Genomic DNA, 21850 nt, shown 5'->3' with positions numbered 1-21850 from the left:
ACTTAAACATGTTCCTATTTTTTCATCATGTAATTCCAACCTTAGGAATCTGCCCAATCAGTTGGGTTATTGTGGGTGAAATAAATTCATTAGAATTATCTCAAGAAACATTAAGAGGCTACAGACACAGACACCCAGGAAAGTTTAAACATCCCAGCCTCGGGAAGTGCACACCTGGGAGCAGCTGTTGGTTTGGCCAGCCCTGGGAACTCAACAGGAGTGGGTTCTCAACCTGCTACCTCTTCTCACAGAATCCGGCTACCTCCTCTCTGCTCTAGCTTTTCTTTACCACCCGACTCCCGTTTATTTAGTTTCTACAGCCCCAATCATCTTCCGGCAAGACTACCTCTTACTTGACTTTCCCTGCATGTCCTTGTTTGAACTCTTGAGAAAGGGAATCTGATTGGCCAGATCGTCTTTCCAGGAGAGAAATGGGTCTTCGGCCAGTCAATGGATTGGCTGCCCTTGCATCAGATGTCCTTCCGTGGTCCAATCAGCTGGGGCTAAGAGGGGACAGCCAGCCCATAGCCGCTCAGCGTGAAGACCGGGGTGGGGGCAGTTTTCCTTGTAAAGGATTTTGGGCCGGCGAACTCTGTAATGGACATGTTTACAAAAGGAACCCAAGAAAACGATGCAGAGATGGGACCAAGAGGTGCATTAAAGTGCTTTTATAGCGCGCGCGCACACACACACGTTGAAAAACCCCGATGTTCACCAACAAAGTAGTATGATAAATTCTGGGCTGCCTAGCTATAGAACAATGAGCAGCTAATGCAATGACTTTGAAGAACATTGAAGAACACGGGGAAATGCTCACAAAATGATAATAATGAAAAAGCAGGCCATAAAACCACATATATAGTATGATCAGAATTTTCTACGAAAAAACGGCACGTTTATTTTCCAATCTCTAAGGGAAAGTCAGCGGGTGAGTGGCGCGATAACTGGTGTGTTACATGTTCTTTATTTCGTCATACAGCTTTCAAATGTTCCATAATGAACAGATATTTTTATAATGAGGGAAAATACCAAGCATTTGTTCAAGTCCACGTTCCTTCATTTTAACTGGGCCCTCGAGGCGGGCCGGCTCTCTCTCGCTCCCTCCCCCGGCTCTCAGCCCAGGGGGCGCGGGGGCTCCCCCACCTTCTACGGCGCCCACGCCCCGCCGCGCTACCCTGGCTCCGCCTTCTCGCCTGTGCCCGCGCGTCTCTTCCTCCTGCCTTGAAATTTTTCACTTTTCGGGACTGTCCACAGTTTTTACAGCACACTGCTTTTCGCATCAAAAAGGCCGGCACAGAAAGCTCCGTGCCCGGCAAGCGGCGCCAGCGCGCCCCCGCTCGGGCCGGGCCAGGCTCCTGCGCGGGCTCTGTCCGGACGCGCCCTCCCGGGGCCCCGCCGCTTCCGCCCCGGACTCTGCCCCGCGCCCCTGCTCCCGGCCGGCCATGGCTCGGCTGCGCTTCTCGGCCAATGTGTCGTGGCTGTTCCCCGAGCTCCCCAGCCTCCCCGCGCGGCTCCGGGCCGCGGGCAGCTCGGGCTTCGAGGCCGCCGAGGTCGGCTGGCCGTACGCGGAGCCGCCAGAGGCGCTGGCGCGCGCGGCGCGGGAAGCGGGGCTGCGGCTGGTGCTGATCAACACGCCCCCGGGTGCGCCGCGGGGCTCGGGGCGGGGCCGGGGGTGCAGGGTGCCCGACCTGGGGGCTGAGGCCCGTTCTCTCCGCAGGAGACCGAGAGAAGGGGGAAATGGGGCTGGGGGCCGTTCCCGGGAGGCAGGCGGCCTTCCGAGAGGGGCTGGAGCAGGCCGTCCTGTACGCCAAGGCTCTGGGCTGTCCCAGGTATCCTACCCTCTCCTCCCCGCTCTGTGACCCAAGACCCTGCCGCACGTTCGTTCGGGGTCTGAGAGACTCAGGAGTCTGAGCGAACCGGCCGTTCTCCACGCCTTCAGTCCTGGTCCTTTGTAAAACTGCCTTTTGTAGTTATCTGTCAGTGTGTCCTTCTCAGTTTGCAGCTCTGTCATGCTCACCTCACGCTGGGATCCCACGCTGGGAGCTCGGTGTGACCAGGGAGATAGCAAAGTAAACGTAGGGAGCGAGCCATCTGAGGACAGGTCAATTCAAGCAGGCTGTGGAAGCAGAGGAGGAGCCTAACTGGGATCAGAGAAAGCTTCTCGCAGGTGGTGATGTTGGACTGGGTCTTGAAGGAGTGGGCATTTGCTTCCCTCCTCCTAGGCAAGGGTGCAGTGGCCAGAGGCAAAAGGAGGCTCCGTGTGTTCAGAGTTCACGAGGCTGGAGATGCTGGATGTGGCTGAGAAAGATCAAGTGGTGATGGGAGCAGGTGGAAGGCTCAAAGTGCGGCTGATCAAATAAATGTCAAATCGTGCAGAGGGCAAATAGGCTGAGGAGGAACCAGCAACAAGGGGTCATTACTAGTGGGGGCGGGGACAGTGGGGAAGAAACTAGGAAACAGAGGCAAGGAGTCAGACAAGCAGCATGGAATTCTTGAGAAGTAAGGGTCATTTTTAAAAGGTGAGACTTAGACATGTTTATAGGCTGAGAAGGGACATGGAAAAGGAGACATTGAGTCAGCGGGAGCTAAGTGAGGGACTGAGGTCTTGGAGGCAGGAGGATGGGTTGACCCCCAAAGGGATCTGGGAAAGGGCCTGGCCTTGGGCTGACACAGGAGTGTCTGAGGGCGCTGGGACGCCTGAGCACCATGGCGAGGTGGTAGGGACTAGACACCTGGGGGAGGGCAGGGCTGGCATAGCCAGAAGGCGGCTGGAGGAGGTGCATGTAGGGAGCTGAGGGAGTGAAGGCCCGGGCTTCTAGGATGGACTCCACAGCCCCCTCCAGTCCCATTTTCCTCACAGGATTCACCTCATGGCCGGCCGAGTACCCCAGGGGGCAGATCGAGCAGCAGTCAGGGGTGAAATGGAGACCGTTTTTCTGGAGAACCTGAGGCACGCCGCTGGGATTTTGGCTCAGGTGAGGCAGTGAAAACACATATAGACACACACTTACACGTGTGTGTGTGTGTGTGTGTGTGTAGGGGCCGCACAGTATGGGGAGCGAGTGTGTGTGTGTGTGTGTGTGTGTGTAGGGGGCGCACAGTATGGGGAGCGATGAGGCACAAGGCTGAGCACTGGCCCAGAAAGACTGGTGAGCTGCTTGACCAGTGAGTGAGTGATGGGAGACAAACCTGGGGGAGAGCTGTGTTCACAGATCCAACATGGTGCTAGGAGAACCTCGTGGGACTGCTGGAGCCCATCAACACCCGTGTCACTGACCCCCAGTACTTCCTGGATACGCCCCAGCAGGGTAGGACCCCCAGCCTGTCCTTCCCCCGTCCCTTTGATTCCTGTGCTCTCCTCGAGTCTCATGGCCCCCTCCCTGGTTTCCTTCCCAGCGGCAGCCATCTTGCAGAAGGTGGGAAGACCCAACCTCCAGCTACAAATGGTAAGCGGAAGAAAGGGAGTGCTTCTCAGAAGGCCCATGTTCTCAAATCTGGGAAGAATGGTGGGGCCTGAGGGGTCTCTGACTGTGGCAGTCTCTGCCCCAGGACATATTCCACTGGCAGATCATGGATGGCAACCTGACAGGAAACATCCGGGAGTTTCTGCCCATCGTTGGTGAGAGGGGTCCCTTTCTTTGCTCCTTCCCAGTCTGCTGTGCTACTTCCTCTGTCCTCCTACTCTTTCAGCCCCCCGCATCTGTCCCTCAGGCCTCAGCAGGAGCCTGGGGCCCCACATCCACCCATATCTGTTCCCAGGGCATGTGCAGGTGGCACAGGTCCCAGGCCGGGGGGAGCCTGGCAGCCCCGGAGAGCTGAACTTCCCCTATCTGTTCCAACTGCTGGAAGATGAAGGCTACAAAGGCTACGTAGGCTGCGAGTACCAGCCTCAAGGTGAGGGGTGGGCTGAGGTGCCAGGCTTGCCCCTGGGGAAGGGAGCTCTGGAGGGACAGGGGCTCTTTTTCTCCTCATGAGTTGAGATGCCACTGCCTCCCCCTCCCCTCAGGAGACACAGTAGAAGGCCTGAGTTGGCTCCATTCATACTGGGATAGGCGGGGCCATCCACAGGCCAGCCAGTGAGGTCCTGCACCCCACCCGCATGCCTCTGTGGGACAGTGAGTTGAGCATCCTGAGTCTCCTCGGAATTAAAGACACCCTGGTGAACATTTCCTATGCGTGTTATTGTTGGGGACACACAGTGTCTAAACTTTCAGTTTCTCCGGGTTGCTTCCCTCCTGTTGAGAAGGGACATACAGCGCATGCTCACGTCCTCCAGTCTGTGCCAGTGTTGCTGTGGAGATGGGAGAGCTTTTGAGCCCACCTCCTCATGTACAGATGAGAAACCAAAGGTCCGAGAGCAAAGGGATTTGCCTGTGGTCACAGGTGCTTGAAAAGCAGAGCTGGGGGTGGAACCAACGTGTCTCATCTCAATGGCAATGTCCAGCAGTGACGTCCCAGTGGGAAATGAAGGCCAGAGGGCTCAAGATGGGGAGTGGAAGGCAGAGGCGGGCGGCTGACAGCAATCAAAGACTTGGAGGCAGGATTCAGGCAGAAGAGCTCTAAGGGGTGAGTGCTTGCCACCTGGTGTGAAGAATTCCCGGGACTCTACCAGGTGAGCAGAAAGAGGAGTCCCTTTCTGGAAGGGCCCAGGGAGTTGACCTGACCTTCTGGAGCCCTGGGCTGGTCAGCAGCTGTGAGTGTTCAGGGAGGGCAGCCCCTGCTACCAGGCTGCAGCTGCAGACCCCCAAGATAGATTCCCAAAGCCTTTGGTGTCCCTCAGTGTCCACGCTTGCCCTGGGGCCGAGAAGGGCTGGTCAGTTCTGCTTCAAGTAGGCAATCTTACAGATTCATGATTCGAGGAACAGTGACATTCAGCAGCCCCTCCCTCAGAGGAGGCGGGTCCACAGGGTGAAACAGGCTGTGTTGATGACAGACTCAAGGTGGTGGTAGGTGGAGACCAGCTGGGCAGGGGGGCTCTCGCTGTCCTGGGGCTGTACCGGGAAGGGCTCTCGGAAAACCACTGTCAGAGACTGGGGAACGTGGTGGGGGTGCAGTGGTGAGAAGAGGGCAGGGTGGGCACCCCAACCTCGGCAGGCTCTGGAGTGAGCATTTGGGGTACAGCCTCCCACTAGGCTAACACAAAGCCCCTCACCCCCTGTTCTCACCGTCTTTCCCAAGTGGGAATCCAGAAACACTAGCACGAAACAGTCAGTGAACTTCTGATTCAGCACAACCTGCAGAAAAGACAAAATGAGGTGGGGAGTGAGGTTTGTCTCACCTGAGGAGGCACAATCCCTCCTTGAGGGCATCCTGGAAGTGGGAGCAGGCTGAGGAAGGCCGGCTTCCATCACCACACCTGACCCCACCTGCACTCCACAGTCACCCAGGACCTCATCTCCAAATCGAACCTCAGTCCTCACCCTCGCTGGCTCCTGATCGGCCTGCGCAGCCTCATCAGAATGAGGAGGGGGCGCTTGACTGGAAGGTTCCTGAGATTTATCTAGAGGGCCTATGCAAAGCTGGCACAGTGAAGCCCATCAATGAAGGAGAGTTCTCTACCTTTGACACGGCCCCTCCTGTTCTGTCCTTGTATATCTCTGACCTCCCTTGGGCCTGTCCCCTTATGTCTGTCTGTCCCTGATGCTCAGCTCTGTGATCTCTCTCTGGGCAATTTCTTCTACTCCCAAGGCTTCAGTGACCACCTGTTCATGCAGATGCTGCCTAGATCTCTCTCTCCTGAGCTCCAATCCCGATGGCCATAGACCTTCTAGACCATGGTCCTGGAAGGTCCTCATGGACCTCAGACTCAACTCATCCCCCAAACCACTCCTGCTTCAGCATTCTCACTGCCCACAGGAGCACCCCCATCTACTCACACCTGCCTACAGCTTTATCCTAAACTAACCTCGGTTTCTCTGGATGACCCTTTGCAAAACCTTGAAACTGACCTTCCCCACAAGCACCCTGTTGCAGAACCCCTCACCACAGACCAACTCCTATTTTTCCCTTTGAAGTCTTCTTTTTTTGTTGTTGTTGTGAGGAAGATCAGCCCTGAGCTAACATCTGTCAATCCTCCTCTTTTTGCTGAGGAAGACTGGCCCTGGGCTAACATCCATGCCCATCTTCCTCTACTTTATATGGGACACCGCCACAGCATGGCTTGACAAGCGGTGCGTCGGTGCGCACCCGGGATCCGAACCGGCGAACCCTGGGGCCGCCGCAGCTGAGCGTGCATGCTTAACCACTTGTGCCACCGGGCTGGCCCCCTGAAGTCTTCTCTTGAACGACTCCTCTCCTGAACCACTGCTCTTGCTAGGCCCATCTCTTTAGTCTCTTAATCCCCACATCCATGCCCAGCACCATAGCTTCTGTTCTTCCCAACAGTGCTTTCAACCTCTAACGTGCTGGGGATCTGGCTAAAGGCAGGTTCTGAGTCCATAGGTCTGAAGAGGGGCCTGAGAGTTTGCATTTGGCAAGCTACCAGGAGGGAGGCTGATGCTGCTGGTGTGAGGACCACACTTTGGGTAACAAGGCTTTAAAGCTCGAGAGGTCCTTTCTGGGTCTGCAGTCTCCAAGGCCAGCCACTGATGCTGAGGTTCCGGAGCTTGGCCCTCAGATCTCTAGCCAAAGATTGTGTTTCTGTCAGCCTCTGAGGGCACAGCTCTAGGTTGTTCTTAGTGCTCAGAGGGCTTCATATGTATTGGTAGTCCCATTCCATCTAGGCCTCCCTCCAGAGCAGAGCCTGTTTCGTCAGGCTGGGGCTCCTTGATAGGGGACACCTGTCATCTTTCTCATGAGAATTTCTGCTGTGTCTCTCCTTTCAGAGGAGGGTCAGGGGGACTTACCAGGTACTGCGTTCCCAAGTCTGGGCTCTGGAAATGGCGACAGCTCTGGGGAAAGCGGCTTAGGAGAACCTTGATCAGGCTCTGGTACCAGGAGACCGTCATAGACAGGAAGCAGTCCTGGGGGAGGGTCCACAGGCCTGGATTTGCTGTCCCAGAGCCACCTCTGAGACCCCTGCACCCCCTACTCTGGCTGCTTGGGGAATTCCTAGCATCCATCCCAGCCCCTTCTGGAACCCACAGCCCCTTACCAGCTGGGGGTCAATGTCCCCAATGGATTTGGCATGGACTGCTTCCAGGAGCTCCTCCAGCTCAGCCAGGGCCAGGCGCCCCCCTAGCCGCAGCCGGTCAGGCCCTGGTGGCTCTAGCAAGAAGAGGCGCTTCCAGAGGGTGTCCCGACGGCAGTGCCCTCCAGCTAGCCGCACCAGCTGAGCCAGCCGTGCCCGTGCCACGCCCACCTCTGCAGCCAATGGGGGGAATTGGGGAGCTGGTCCAGGGGCCAGAACAACCCCTGAGGCTTCCCCAGGGCTACCAGCTGAGCTCCCAGGAGCCTCTGGCTCAGGGGGAAGTCTGGGTGGCTTCCGGAACCGGTGCAGGTCAGCAGTGAGTCTGGGGAAGAGCTCTCGTTGGCTAGTGAGCACCACGAAGAACTGCAGCCTGGGGTCAGAAGGGGAGCAGGAGTGTGGTGGTCACAGCCTGAGACACACAGGGTAAGGGCGGGGGGGGCGCAGCTGGGCAATGGGCACGTTCAAGGGGATGTGCTCACCGCAGAACATGCCGCTCGGCTTCTCCTTGCTCCTCAAAAGGTGCAGCACAGTGACAGACAAGCAGAGAAACATCAAAATCATCCTGGTGACGAAGTCCCTCAGAGTCCAGGTAGGAGCCAGAGCTGTGCAGTGGGGGTGGAGAGATGTCAACCCTGAGGTTCTAATGAAACCTACCCATCCCTTCTGCCCAAGAAAACATGGGTCTCCCTACTGCAAGGATGGCCCCGACCTCTGCTCCAGAGTGCACGCTGGCGTCCCTTCTCCGCCTTACCTGTGCCACGCTGACACCAGGGCATATTCAATATGTTCCGGGCCCCCTGGCCGGGCCATCCGCAATGGCTTCATGTGGTAGGAGCTGGCATGGTCAGCCACGTAGTTGTACAGCTGGTGGGCAGCAATGAGTGGTGTTGGGAGCTCCAGTGTCCCTGAGGGCAAGTCACAGGAGACACTGAACCTGGGACAGACACACTGATCTGGTGGGGTGGAGGGATAGGAGTCCTTAAGGCTCTGATTGACAGGGAGACTGGCTCAGGCCTCAAGCTTTCTGGGGAGCTCCTAAGTTCCTGTGGAACATCGAGATGGGACGAGTGGCTCAGGACAGACAGAGGGCAGGGTCCACATGACACAGGATCTAACCTTTGATATGAAACAGACTGTGACAAACTTAAGACAGAGACATGGTGCCAGGGTCCAGGTGATATGAGGCGACTGACAATATGGGATAGGAGATACAGAGACAAGATATGGCCCCAAGAAGCGGGCCCACTGGCCCTGGCTCGGGGACACCTTGTGGTCTGTTCTTTTTCTGGTTCACTAGTTGCCCTTGGGCACCAACCTTGGTAAATGTGATTGCGGCCGAAGTGGGGCCCATCGGGGTGGTGGGCGAGGAAGTGTCGCAGGAAGGTGGTGAGGTGGTAGCCGTGCCGCAGTGCCAGGTGGGCGCCCAGCACATGCTGGTGCACGAGGCGCAGGTGAAAGTCATAGCTGAATGAGTGCACGTGCATCAGGTCTCGCACCTTGTCGCACTCCTCCGTGAAGAGCATGGACAGCTGGGGAGGCGGCAGCAGGGGCCTGGGTTAGGAAACGGCAGCACAGGCTGCTCAGCACATTCCTATTTCCCTCGCTCTTGCACTGGAAAAGGCAGCTCAAGATTCACCCTGTTGCTGTGGGCCCCTCTGCCAGAATAGCTTCTGTGGGAAGCCCTCCTCGTTATATTCTCTTCTTCATACTGTGTTGTAATTCTCTGTTTACATGAAACTGACTATCTTCAGAGATGGGCCTTTTTACCCTGTATCCCAGGGTCCACTGAAGTCTGGCACAGATTCAGTGACGCAACAGATACTTGCTGAGTGCCTACCACGTGCCTACCTGGTGCTGCTCTAGCTGCTGGGATACACTGGGGACAGAAACAAATCCCTTTCATTCTGGTGGTGGGGAGATAAGACAGTGAACATTAGAGTAGCTGAGTACACAGTACGTTAGGAGATGGTGTTATGGGAAATCAAGGAGTAAAGCAGCTACAGTTTTAAACGGGTGGTGCGAGTAGGCCAGGTGTGTAATCACTTACTGTAGAAAGTTTTTCTTGGCCCCTCCCCATCTCTCCAGCTTATCTTCCCATCAAGCTACTCACTCTTCCAGGTACATCACATATTCTCTCTGTGCTTTTGTACCTGATCTTCTCTTTGCCTGGAATGCTGCTCTTCCCGATCCTCAGTCTCGGCTAACTCTTACTCAAGCATAAAGCTTCATCCGGGACATCCTGCCAAGGCTAGGCTAGGGTGGGCCTCCTCTAATTGATCTGTGAGTGAATGCATGAATGAACCACTGAGGGAGGAAGAAGGGAAGGCAGAGACACGGAGCTGGTGCTTCTCTTGGTGGAAATCACCATTTCTGAAAGTGTGTGAACAATTGAATCTGTGGTGCTGAATGGCAGAATCTACCTGACCACTCCACTGGGAGCACTGGGCAGAGGAGTTAACAGGAAAGGAAATAAATGACTGGAGAAGAAGCAATAGCCTGGGAGGCAGAGTAGCTGCAGGACCTTGGGTAAGTCACAACCCCTCAGCTTCAGTTTCCTCATCTACCAGGAGACCAAGTAAAGGTCTTCATAAAGCTAGAGGCAGTATGATAGACTGCAGTAGCCAAGAAGGAGCCTCAGAGTCAGAGCCCAGTACTGCCACTGACTAGCTGTGTGCCCGGGGGCAAATTACTTAACCTCCATGAACCTCAGTTTCCTTATCTGTACAGTAGGAGTAAAACTCTCCTTTTTGCTTAGTTTGTATACTAAGGACTTACTAAACAATAGCAATATCAAAGCCATTTAGAAATCTAAGCAGGGTTTGAGATTAGATAAGTAGCAGCAGAGAGAGCTAAGCTGGATGGCGATCAGTGGGCAGAGAAGCCAGGACTTCAGGAAGTTCAGGAGAGTGACGGGGGTGGGTCCTTCCCTCCAATACTACAGCAAGCTGGGAAAGCGTACTGCCCGTCCAGAGCTCCCTTCTGAGGACTCTGGCCCAGGAAGGTTACTACACATAAAGTCACCCAGGTTTTCTGGATCACATTATCCTGTGATGACTAGACTAGGTATCCACACCCAAGTCAAAGGCAACCATCTATGGACGGGGTATGAGCTGTCCAGATATGAAAGAAGTCTGTGTTGTCTGTACTGGAGGGTGACAGACTGGGCCCAGGCAAATCTTGATCTCTCAGAAACTAAATGTGAGGCACAAAGAAGGCCCAGGCCCCTGCAGAGCATGCCTGGAAACCTGAAGGAGTGGAACCAACTCAAGTACAGGGGGCTGCAGGTCTCTGACCTCACTTGATCCTCTGAGCCATCTTGAGCACTCTGAGTGCTGAGCCCTCATGGGGTACAGAGGCCCTGCATTGAGGCAGACAGTCAGGGACACAAATAACAACTACGTGACTGGGGTACCCTGTGTGGGTGGGAACTCTAGTCTACCTTCTAAGTGTTAGTGACTATACTGACAATGCCAGGTTGTCCCCATCTCTAGGTTAGACCAGGACTCCCCAGGGCACCGACCTACCCATGTGTCAGATTACCTACTACACTCAAGTGTCCTCACTGTCTAAACATCTGTGGTTATGGATCAACCACAGCACCAGGCTGTCAGTGCTAGAGTGACCACAGGCTGGACCAGTCACTGTGCTGGAATGCCTTCTGCCCTCCTGCTACAGCTGAAAACAGCTCTGGACCACCTGCAGAGTGATACTGGTGGATGGTCCAGTCACAGCACCAGAATGATCACTGACCCAGCCAGCCCAGAGCATCAGATCATCACTGGGCCAGACAGCCCACGCACTACTCGTACTGGCCACAGCACACTGAGCATGCACTGACCATGCCTGAGACCCCATATTCCTCTGTCCCTGCCACATACCTGAGAGTTGACAGCTTGCCCCATGGGGATTCGGGAACATTCCAGGGCAAACTGTTTGACACAGAAGTAACAGCCCTGGAGAGAGGATGAAGATGAGGTCAGGAGGGCAAGAGACAGCTGGGTCTGGCTCCCCACTCAGTGTTCCTCCTGCTCACCTGGAAAGCCAGCTCCATGAGGATGATGCCCCCGGGCAGTGCCCGCTGCAGGTGGTAGGTGGTGACCAGAGAACCAGTGCTCTGAAGAAAGGAAAAAGACTGGGGCTCAGAGGCAAGGACTGGGAGTTCACCGAGCCCCAGACGAGCAGGGAAGAAGTCCCTTGGGTCAGTGACTTTAATGGTGTCAGGCTGGGATCAATGACTTTAGTCATTACCCAGGGTCATTGACCTCAGGCCTCAGGAAAATAATTCAGGCTCAGTGACACTGGTATTGTTGATTTCACTGTCAGGGAAGGTACATGACGATGTGTTACCTTGGGGCTCCCATCAGTCTTGGTTTTAGGGCAGGAGAAGGAGCCCCGACCCTCTGCTCCAAGGATAGCCATGGCCCGCAGCCGGCTGGTGCTGCAGACAAGAAAGAGGGACAAGAGCATGAGGCAGGCCAGTGGAGTGGAGGATTACGGCTATCAGACCCAGAATCCACTTCATGTGCAATTGTGTGCACAAGAGGAGACAGGCCCAGAGACAGGGAGGACCTGCTCGAGGCGCCCAGGTGAGTGAGCGGCAAGGCTAGGACTGGAGTCCAGGTCTAGATTGCAGGGCAGGGCTCTCTGCACAGCAGCATGTGCTTTAAGGGGAAGTGGGCAGTGCTCAGTGGGGAGGTGCAGACCAGGCCTCTCTACGAGTGAGAGGATGAGGATAGGGCTGGAGGCCGCTGTGAGCATGGGGAGACACCCCCTAGGGGATGGAGAGGTCTGCTTATTGGGGGCAGCAGGGAGGGAGAGAGTGATGTGTGTGAGATTTCATTAGAAAGCTGAAAGAGATGCTTGATGCCCTGCTCAGGTACTTTCCTCTTTGGACTGGGGGATGGCAGTCTCAGCATTCCACAGGCCCCTGCTCTTCATTTCTCAACTCAGACGCAAGGGGAGAAGAGAGCAGGGAGGTCACTGTGGCCAAGGACGTAACAGAAAGGGCGAGTGAGACCCACTCCTTACACTCAGGAGCTATACTTCCAGGATGCTTGCTGTGGTGTCAAAGCCTCTGCGACAAGAAATGTCCCATTTAATCCTCAAGGAAATCGAGATGAGACCTGACTAGTGATTGGTGATAGTTAAGGCTGGTGAGAAAGGAAGGCCCAACTTTTTAAGGTTTGCTCTGGAAACAAACCTTTTAACCTAGTGTCTTTTATTTTAAAAAGGAATTCAGATTCTGGGAAGAATATAACTGAATGGAAAGTATACGAACTAAGTCTCTCCAAGGAGCTCCTACAGCTGAGACCTGGCTGGCAAGGGCAGCAAGCTGAGCTCCTCCTTGGAGTCTGTCCCTGAGAAATGAGAGGGGCGGGGTCCCGGAGTCGCAGGCCTATCCTCTCTTCCTAAGTTCTGACAAAGGTGGAGAGATGGTGACAAAAACACTAAGGAGTTGGAATTGGCTTTCCTGGCCAAGGTGGTGTCTTGAGTAAGGAAGTACAATTTATAATTACTAGCTTGAAAAGGCATCAAAGTGAAATAGCGGGGAGAAAATAAACTCACAAATCTGGAGACACGAAAGTAACTGTATACCAGGAACAGATATTTTACCATAGAGCCACTAGGAGGGGCTGGGAACACAGAATCTGGAGGCTCAGATGTTGAGAGGAGCAGAGAGCAGGGGCCACAGAGAAGGGAATTTGGGATTTGACACAGGATGGGAAAGGTGGTTGTGGAGTTCTCACTGGGCTCTGGAGAGATGGAAGGTCGTGACAGAGGGGCTGTCTACTTCCCAAGACTCAGACCTCTCACTACTGGCCAGTGAGTAACATGACCAAGAATAGGCCAGAGGACAGTGATGCAAGCAGGGCCAGTGCAGGGGTCCTTGGTAAGGAAAAAGACTAACCTTGCCGAGAAAAGGACTTCCCAGGCCAGGAACCGTGTAAAATCTCAGGAGAGGTCAATGGGTGACCAGGACAGCAATCATTAAGACCCAGGTCCAGAAGCTTAGGAGCATGTACCAGATTCATGTGTGTGGATATATATCAGCATGTAAGCACAGAAGAGATAGGTGGGCACCAGCTCTGTGAAAATGTACACAGTTCTGTGTATGGACACGGCCATGAGTTCCACAGGCTGTGTCAGGTTTACAGGATGTGTGTGAGGGCTGCATGCAAGTGTCCAAGATCCTCATGTATGTGTGCTGGCCCGGCAGGATGAACAGGCACAAGGCCTGAGTTGTCCAAGTGGGCCCAAGGAAGGGCGTGTGGGGCCTCACCTGCAGTGGAGAAGGAGAAGATGAGGCAAGGAAGAGGCAGGCTCACCTGCGGGCAGGCGAGGGGGGCCGCAGCGGCACCAGCACAAAGCCCATGCTCTGCAGATACTGCACATACTGCTGCAGGAAAGCCAAGCTCAGCTCCTTCAGCCAAGGCTCCTCACGGGCGCCAGGCAGAGGCACATCTGAGGATTCGCAGCTTGTGGGCACCTCACGGCTCCCAGATCCTGACTCAGGGCGATGGCGCCGCTGTGGGAATGGAGATTCAGGAAGGCTCTACCCACTGTCAAACACTCTACTGGGGGTGGAGGAATGGAGATCACTGTGGGGTAAAGGGAAGTCCCATGGGAGAAATCCAGGAGCCTTGAGCCTCACCTGCCCCTCAGGGGGCCCAGAGGTCTCTGGGGGCCCATGCAGCCAGGCAGCTGGGTCGAAGAGCAGGGCTGTGGCACAGTAATGCACCAGGCGGGATGACTGCTTCAGGGTCTCCAGCTCCCCAGCCTGGGGAAATGGGGCAGTGAGCACTAGAGTGGTGGCCAGGGAAGGGTCACAGGATGCTCCTGGAGAACACGGGTTTCGGTCACTCACACTGATGGGCATGTTGGCTGGGGCGGAACGCTGCTGCCAGGTTACAAACAAGTTCTCCATCTTCATCTGGCGCTCCAGCTCTGGGGGTTGGAGATATTAGTAGTGACCCCAGGAGCTGCCGCCCTTCTCCCTCCCAGACTCCACAGATTGCCCCTGCCGGCTGCCCAGCCCAGTGCCCTCACCTCTGCGCTCTGTCATCTTGATCTCTAGGAACTGTTGTCCATGATAGGTGACAGGATCAGGGGGCCTGGGCACAGGGCCGAGTGAGGAGCTGGGGCGGGCAGCTGTGATATCCCTCAGAGCCTCATCGAAGGGGAATGTGTCCAGAGGATGGGGGCCCCCACCCCGAGAGGACCCACTCAGCCGGCCCTGCTCGCGGCTCAGGGGGGGACTTGCACTCCGGATGAGGGTCTCTGCTTCCATGGTGGGCAGCAGGAATGGGTTTGGCTCCTGAGAGAGATGGAGCCTCACAATGTGTTCATGGCCTTTGCCCTCAGACCCTCTCTCCCACCCCGTGGCCTCCTCTCTGACTCTCCCTCCCCGCTATTGCTGCCCTCAGTCTGTCCTCTTCCCCTGCTTCTGAGCTGGTACTTCCTTTAACCGACCACTCAGGAGCCAGAACTGGAGGAGGGAGCAGCACCTTTTCATCCCGCACTGGGAAGTCCAACTGGCCATAATGATGGAAGAGTCCAAGCTTCTGGCTGAGGAGGCAGAAGATGAGATGGGCGCGCGCATTCTGCCACTGCACGAGGCGAACCAGTGCTCGGCCCAATGCTGCCCCCAAGTCTGGAGCCCAGTTGTAGGTCAGCAGCTGTAGCTGGAAGTCAGGGGTCAGAGTCAATGGGATCACAGAACCCCTTCTCCCACCCAGCCCCTGGCCCCATATCTACCTTCTTGTCCAAGACCTCCAGCAGCAAGAACCGCTGCCGGGGAGCATTTCGGCCCAAACTCCCGTCGCCTCCTGGCTCGAAGCGCTGCACAGCTTTGGCAGCTATAGGGTGGTAGAGGGGCAAAATGGGGGTGTGGGGGCAGATCCCCCTTGACCTCACCCTGCCCCCTGCAGGGTCAGAGACCACATGATCAGTCAGTCTGAACACACCCTCCCCAAGGCCGTGCCCTCACCCTGCTGGGTTGGTCTCCTCCACTGCAAGAAATTCCTTCCCAGAAGCAGCAGATGCCGCTCAGCTGCTGGGCGGGGAGTTGGGCCCAGCTGTCCAAGGGAACAAGGGCTGAAGATCTCTGGCTCTGAACCCCTAGTGGGAGGGAGGGACGGACAGAAAGCAGACCATCCCTGGTCCCATTCCTTGGCCATCACCTCCCTGGGCCTAAGCCCCCAATCGCCTAGCAAAGCCTCCATGAGACCCCAAACTCACAAATGCTGCTCAAAGATGCGGACACTTGTGTCTCCTGCCATTGAGGTGACCAGAGTAGTGAATTCAGACAGGACGGATGGAAGGAGGAACCGGGACACCATGTGGGTGGAGATCCTGGACACTGAGGCACAACCTGGATCCAGAGCAGAGCAGTCACGGCGGGGCTGTGGGACAGGGACCAGGCCACAGGGTTGAGGAAGGGAGAGGGGGGCTGGGCTCTCACCAATCTGAGCCATAAACTCCATCCAGCGCTGAGTGACACGAGCAAACACAGGCTGCAGGGTCCCCACCTCGCCCTCCTCTAGCTGTGTGGTCCGGCGTCTGAGGACACAGCAGGAGTAAGAACCTCACACCCATAAGTGACATGGGTGTGTTTACACAAACCCAATACCCACCTGTGACTTCATACCACACGCTCCCACGACACACCACCACAACACACATACACACCTCTGTCTCTGGGCTCCAGAATCTGGGCCTGGTGCCCGCTCAGTTCCACCAGGAGTCCGAACACTTTCAGTTTTGTGACGCCTCCGGCCCCGAGTGTCTTCTGGCCGATCCAGGACAATGTCATCAGTTGTTTTGGGGGAACCCAAGTCCCCACATTCTGTTTTACTCTGGGGGGAATGCAGTGAATGAGGAGGGGCTATTGGGAAGCAGGAAGGGGTGGAGGATGGAGGCGTTGTGGAATGGCAATAAGAGCCTGCAGGATTTGGAGGCCGGGTTCAGGCCCTGGCTTCACCGGAGCTGACCAGGCAGGCTTGGGCAGGCTGCTCAACTTTCCTGAGCCTCAGCCGCCTCACTGGTAAAGCCCTGGTTCTCTTGCAGGCTGCTGTGAGGGTCCAACAGGAAAAGTGGAAGTGAAGGCCCTTAATAAGCTGAGGCTCTCTCTGCATCAGTGAGAACTCGCCACGTTCTGTAAACCCCTATCCAAGGGACAGGGGAGTTTTATGTAACAGAAGATCTGGGGCAAGGCCGGTAGGGCAGTGTAGGGGGAGCCGGGAGGCAGGCAAGAAGGTAGATGCCAACTTCACCACCTCCTCCCGTTCTCCCTTTACCAGCATATCCCAGAAGCTCCGCCGGCCGGCTTTGCTGGGAGGAGTCCCAGGCTCCCCAGGGCCAGAGCCAGGAGGAAAGGGGCCAGCTCGGCCTGCAGGGCTCTTGGTTTCCAACGACCCGTTCCTGAGACTTCCTGTAGGCACCACACATTACAGACTCCCATCACTAACCATCAATCCCCATTCCAGACAACCTAACCCCAAGACTGGTATGAGAGGGACTTGCCACTTAACTCTACCTGTTAGTGAATGACAGTATATGCAACTGACAGTGCATGGCTGCATGTGTGTGTGTGAAGTGAGTTCCTAACGGCAGATCCCTCTCTAAGCGGGTGACCAACTGCATGCGCACATCTGCTGGCTGTCACCTTGCTGATGCAGGGAAGCTAATGGACAATCATGAATGTGTATTTCAGATGGGGACTCGGAGATGTCTTTCTAGACCGCCACCTCTGCACCCTCACCTGCAAGAAACACTGTCTTGCCTGGATCTGTGACCTGGACTCCGCATACCTGGAGAGGTGTCCTCTGTACATAGTGAGGCTGGCAGCAGCTGCAGCTCCATGATGGCATCAGCTAGGGCCTGGCGAGCTGCTCCTCGGAGCTTCTCCTCCAGCTGCACAACACTGATGTTCCCCTTTTCCCACACATCCAATCGAAGCCGTGGGGCCCCATTCTGAGCTGGAGGAAAGAATGGGGGGGTCTCTTAGGGGGTGCCCCTAGTTCCCACAGCATTAACTGAACACCCCCTCCTCTGACCAAGCTGCCCCACCTGAAGAACTGTCCAGTGTGACTGAGCAGCGAGTGACCTGAGTCAGCTGCTCAAATTCCTCCTCTTGCAGTAGGTCTGGGGGCCCCGGAGAAGAGGGGGGCCACGATGCGAGTGAGATGGGGGCCCCTCCCTCGTCCACAAAGGCTAGAGTGATGCAGGCGACCCCTGGATAGAAATCCACAGGAAGGCTCAGGTCTGCGACTTCCAGACCCCTGCCCCGCCCAGATCCCCCTCAGATGCAAGGCTGGGAAAGGCCCTCTCAGCCACGAGACAGGAAAAAAGGCTTTCCCCCACACTTGGTAGTGCCACAGGCCTGGGCCTTGCACTGTACCTTTGCCCCCTGTGCCCTGTCCACCAGGCTTGTTATACAAGTAGATATCCAAGTCGGGGAGGCCACCGTGTGGTGGGAGTGGATGCTGGGGAGAGAACAGCCACAGGACACTAAGACTGGGAAAATGAACAAAAGCCATCAGGGGATGGGTGTCCACCATGGGGAATGGGAGACAGGCACACATAGGGCACAGGAGACCCAGGTAGATAATAAAGGTTGGGGGGCCTGGGTGTACACAGGGCCATGGGCAGAGGTACACATGGGCTACCCATAGAAAACAGTCATACTGTAAGGTGTCTGTGGGGGCGGGGACTGGGTGCACATTGGTGTGGAGGTGGGTGGAATCTCACCTGGAAGTGGTTCCGGCTGTTGCTGTCTGTGTACTTGGGAGAGTGCAGGAAGATGAGCAGGTTCTGCCGCAGGTACCAGGCCAGGGCAGGAAGCCAGGGCCTGCAGGAGCGGGGTAGGGCCAGATGCAGCACCTCTGAGGGGAGACTTCCGGGGGGTTGGATGAACTGCAGAGAGCAGGAAGGGGGGTCAGAGCTCAGTGGAAAGGTTCCAGCTGAGACTGTCCCTGCCCCTGCAGCTGAGCCATGGAGGGATGGTGGAGTCTGGGAGGGAGCTGACCTCCACATCAGCTGGTGTCAGCTTGCAGTTCCGAACAAGCATGACTGTGATGACATCCAGCGTGGCCTCATCCAGGCGCCGACGCAGAACCCGCACTAGCTCATCTGTGATCTCAGGACCTTGACACAGTCACGGTGGGAAGCTAGAGACACTGGGAGAGGATCCAGCTACCCCCACACTGGCCCTTAAACCCCAGACTCAAACATTCTCCCACACACCGGAGGCAGCCAGCACTAGGTTCTAGTTCTGCCAACCTACTCACTGTGTGACTGTGGACAAGTGAGTCTTACCTCCCAACGCCTTGGTGCCCTCATCCATTAAATGAGAATAATAATAGCATCTACCTCATATGTAACAGTCTTAGCCCAAGATCTGGTACACATTAACTGAGCCATAAATATTAGCTAGAGAGTCTAGTTGCCTACTGGACACTCCAAGCTCAACAACTCCCAAACTGAACCCAGTATCTTCACCCCAAACCCACCCCTTGTATCCGTGGAACCACCTTCTGTTCACAAGTCACCCAGGCTAGATACCTGGTGGGTGTCAACCTTAATGGCTCCTCTTCCCCAAGCTGCATTTCAATCAGCTACAGGTCCTAACTCCTAAACATCACAGGAGCCTATCCTTTCCCACCCAGCTCCTGCTTGTGGGAAGCCCAGAGCACAGCATGAGCTGGAGTGGGCGGCTCTAAGAGAAGTCCCAGAGGATTCTGGAACTTCGTCTGCTTCCCCTCCTACCCTCTCCTCGCAGTCCTTACCAGCCTGCCCTACGCCATGCACCAGCAGCTGGATATGTCTGTCCACTTGGCCCACAGGACGAGCAGCATCTGAACCACGGCTGGAAGCCATGTCCAGGGGGGAACGAGGACCCTGCAGGGAAACTCTGGTCAGGGCCCGGCTCCAGGGAGCCAAGTATGAGGGGAGCACAGGGGCATCTGAGTGGGGGTGATACATGCCAAGGCTTCCTCAGAGTAGATGGGCTCCTGGCTTCGGGACAGAGCTAGGGAGGGGGGCAGAGCATCCCCTTCCCATGGCCGCTCACTGCAGGACGTCTCCAGGAGCCTGGGAAAGAGTGGCAATGTCTTTGGAAATACCTTCTCTTGTGCCATCCCTGACCCACGCTTTACCCCATCTTCCCAGGGCCCACATACCGAAGATAGTACACAGCCTTCGTTGCTCGCTCCTGATAAACAAACATATTCTTCCGGTTCACCACGGAGAAGGCGTTGAGCACTGAGCGCAGGGCCTGGATGGCTGTGGGAGCAGCATGGGCTCAGGAAACCCGCTTGTCCAGATTCCCCCCCAAACACTCCACCCACCCTCTCATGCCAATCACCTACCCCGAGAGACCCCCATGCTGGGCCCCATTTTGAGGCGTGAGTGGACTCGAATCACAGTTCCCCACACAACGTCACAGGAGAAATGGCCGGGGACAAACTGCATTGTGGCTGCTAGGTACCCTCGGGGTGCACAGCTCTCATCAGCAGCATAATCTGGGGTAAGGGAGACAGTGGGTCAGAAACAGGACATAGCCCTCTGCCCTCACAGACTTCTCACCTGTGAACTGGCCTACCTGTCCTCACTCCCCTGACTTTTCAGCCCTGTCTTACCCGGCAGCGGAAGGATGGGTCATTTGGGGTAAGAAGGCAGGACCATGCCCTTAGGAAGACAAGTCACAGCACGAAGCTTTTCAGAACTATCTCAGGGAGACGTGGAAAAGAAGCTAAGAAGAGGTGTCAGGAAAGGCAAAGCATGAGAAAATCCTGAAGACAATGCCAAGACACTCTGACCCTGTCATAATATAATACATAATATAGAATCTATACCCCATCTGTGTACTCACTGGGAGTTGCAACAATAACCTCATTAAAACAAAAAGGGTATAACTGCTTACACATACCTGCTGCAGAGTGGGGGAAAATTATGTCCTGTGCTTTGGAGGACAGCCACCCCGAAGAACCCAAAGGGCAGTGTGGCAGCATGCAAGAGCCCACGGCCACAGTCCAGTGCCTTGTTTGACCCTTTCCAGGTTGATAAAGAACCTTCCTGTAGGTCAAAGGTGGCAATTTGGTGGCAATTTGAGAAGCTGCTGCCAGATGTGAGCGGCGTATAGGACACCCAGGAGGCTGCAGAGTCTAGAATGGAATGCTGGTTGCTAAGGGTTTCGACGAAACCATATGAAGAGACTAAAATGAGGAAGGGCTGTGTCTGGGTTCTGAGTGGTCTTATATCTCAGGCTGCTGAAAGTCATTTTGAAGTAAAAGTGCTTGGCTGTCCTAGCTCATGTCCAATTTGCAGAAGATGCCTTCAAAACCCTGGGAAGTCCACTAATTATGGGGACTCTGCTTTGATATGGAGTACATTCCAGGATGTGCTGAGAGACACACTCTCCTAGAGCTGTTAGGAATGTTCGTCTACAGACTTGCTAAGAATATTAAAAGTAAGGAGTGGTCTGATTTTACTTTTAAACCAGAAGGGAAAACTACAAAGGAATGGCATGATTTGGCTTTCCTCTATGAGTTGGGGTGAGAGGTCAGCAGGAGTAAGAGAAGGGAGAAGTGTGGAGACTTTAATTACCATCTCAAGTAGATTCACATGTTTCCTAAGCATGACCGGAAATCTCAGAAATCCCAAAGGGGTCCCGTGCCTGGCTGTCTGGAAGGACAGCCAATCAGAAGGCAAATCCTTCTACCAGACCTCAGGCTCCGCCCCTCTGGTCTTCTCTCACTTGTGAACTGGCCTACTTGTCCACGCTCCCCCTGACTCTTCAGCCCTGTCTACTACGCAGGGGAAAGATGGTCATTTTGGAAAACAAGGCAGGGCCAGGCAGAGGCATGCCCTTAGGAAGACAGGCCACAGCTGATGCCCCTCCCATGACCCCTTCCTGCCTGTATACTTCAACCTCTCCCTCTACTGGCTCTTTCCCTGTGCAATATATTTTTTATTTATTTATTTATTTTTTTCCTCCAAAGCCCCAGTAGATAGTTGTATGTCATAGTTGCACAGCCTTCTAGTTGCTGTATGTGGGACGCGGCCTCAGCATGGCCGGAGAAGCGGTGTGTTGGTGCATGCCTGGGATCTGAACCCGAGCCACCAGCAGCGGAGCGTGCGCACTTAACCGCTAAGCCAGGGGGCCGGCCCTCCCTGTGCAATATAAATATGCTCAGGTCTCTACCTTATTTTAAAACTTCTGCCTTGCCCCCCATTTAGTTCCTGCCATATCTATTTTGTCTCTCCCTTCCCTGCCAAGCTACTTGAAATAGTCGTCACTCTCTGCTCCACCTATCTAACATCTTTCACTTTTTAGTTTCCTCTGGTTTCTATTCCCATCTCTCCACTGAAAGTACTTGCACTAAAGTCACTAATGAATTCGCAACAGCCAAATACAGCGATCTTTTTCTGTCCTCTCCACCTTCCCCTCCCTGTGTTACTTGACACAGATGACCAAGTAATGGTGACTCTGCCCTCAGCTTCTCACCAAAGTGTTGGATAAAGAAAAGGTCAGCAGCACCCTGTGAGGGAGGATCCTGGGTGGGACCTCACCATCACTGGGCAGCGGTACCCGCTGACGGGAGTGGAAGGGGGTCTCGCTGCGCCATAGATCTTCTTCACTCTCAGCCACCAGAAGAGAGTTACACACATGACTATCATGAAGGTCCTGAAGCAGCAGCCGCTGGGGAAAGGAGGAACAAG

The 21850-nt window shown here is 55.3% G+C and overlaps 2 protein-coding genes across 2 annotated transcripts in view; one reads left to right on the top strand and one right to left on the bottom strand.

Annotated features, from left to right (window-relative positions):
• Positions 1 to 1407: 1407 nt before the first annotated feature.
• On the top strand, positions 1408 to 4164 carry HYI (hydroxypyruvate isomerase (putative)). The gene is made up of 8 exons (XM_058552158.1): positions 1408 to 1641; positions 1718 to 1829; positions 2861 to 2975; positions 3230 to 3308; positions 3397 to 3446; positions 3550 to 3619; positions 3760 to 3894; positions 4007 to 4164. The coding sequence occupies exons 1-8, from the start codon at positions 1443 to 1445 to the stop codon at positions 4078 to 4080; spliced, it is 834 nt and encodes a 277-aa protein (XP_058408141.1). The 5' UTR covers positions 1408 to 1442; the 3' UTR covers positions 4081 to 4164.
• The window catches only part of SZT2 (SZT2 subunit of KICSTOR complex), a 56543-nt gene continuing 38853 nt past the window's right edge, over positions 4161 to 21850 (bottom strand). Inside the window, exons 43-73 of the mRNA XM_058552159.1 lie at positions 21701 to 21830; positions 19498 to 19650; positions 19309 to 19411; positions 19114 to 19219; positions 18916 to 19027; positions 18156 to 18274; positions 17879 to 18043; positions 17529 to 17613; positions 17198 to 17362; positions 16939 to 17106; positions 16426 to 16559; positions 15818 to 15984; positions 15591 to 15688; positions 15368 to 15500; positions 15117 to 15247; positions 14885 to 14985; positions 14635 to 14811; positions 14177 to 14444; positions 13995 to 14074; positions 13782 to 13907; positions 13456 to 13655; positions 11477 to 11567; positions 11163 to 11243; positions 11008 to 11082; positions 8445 to 8658; positions 7881 to 8034; positions 7609 to 7731; positions 7094 to 7499; positions 6846 to 6962; positions 5166 to 5234; positions 4161 to 5030 (exon numbers count right to left, since the gene is read on the bottom strand). Coding sequence (XP_058408142.1) covers positions 4887 to 5030; positions 5166 to 5234; positions 6846 to 6962; positions 7094 to 7499; positions 7609 to 7731; positions 7881 to 8034; positions 8445 to 8658; positions 11008 to 11082; positions 11163 to 11243; positions 11477 to 11567; positions 13456 to 13655; positions 13782 to 13907; positions 13995 to 14074; positions 14177 to 14444; positions 14635 to 14811; positions 14885 to 14985; positions 15117 to 15247; positions 15368 to 15500; positions 15591 to 15688; positions 15818 to 15984; positions 16426 to 16559; positions 16939 to 17106; positions 17198 to 17362; positions 17529 to 17613; positions 17879 to 18043; positions 18156 to 18274; positions 18916 to 19027; positions 19114 to 19219; positions 19309 to 19411; positions 19498 to 19650; positions 21701 to 21830 — 4395 coding nt within the window. The 3' untranslated portion in view covers positions 4161 to 4886. The remainder of the gene's footprint in view (positions 5031 to 5165; positions 5235 to 6845; positions 6963 to 7093; positions 7500 to 7608; positions 7732 to 7880; positions 8035 to 8444; positions 8659 to 11007; positions 11083 to 11162; positions 11244 to 11476; positions 11568 to 13455; positions 13656 to 13781; positions 13908 to 13994; positions 14075 to 14176; positions 14445 to 14634; positions 14812 to 14884; positions 14986 to 15116; positions 15248 to 15367; positions 15501 to 15590; positions 15689 to 15817; positions 15985 to 16425; positions 16560 to 16938; positions 17107 to 17197; positions 17363 to 17528; positions 17614 to 17878; positions 18044 to 18155; positions 18275 to 18915; positions 19028 to 19113; positions 19220 to 19308; positions 19412 to 19497; positions 19651 to 21700; positions 21831 to 21850) is intronic.

This window comes from Diceros bicornis, chromosome 13 (assembly GCF_020826845.1).
Source record: "Diceros bicornis minor isolate mBicDic1 chromosome 13, mDicBic1.mat.cur, whole genome shotgun sequence".
Classification (NCBI taxonomy): Eukaryota; Metazoa; Chordata; class Mammalia; order Perissodactyla; family Rhinocerotidae; genus Diceros; species Diceros bicornis.
The sequence above is the reverse complement of the archived record's forward strand: the minus strand, read 5'-3'. Positions and strand labels throughout refer to the sequence as shown.

Bases quoted from the DNA above. Each gene is read 5' to 3' on its own strand.
- HYI (XM_058552158.1), top strand. From the start codon at position 1,443: ATGGCTCGGCTGCGCTTCTCGGCCAATGTGTCGTGGCTGTTCCCCGAG. The intron at 3,309-3,396 runs GTAGGACCCCCA...TTTCCTTCCCAG, and splicing joins CCTGGATACGCCCCAGCAGG to CGGCAGCCATCTTGCAGAAG. The intron at 3,620-3,759 runs GTGAGAGGGGTC...ATCTGTTCCCAG, and splicing joins GGAGTTTCTGCCCATCGTTG to GGCATGTGCAGGTGGCACAG.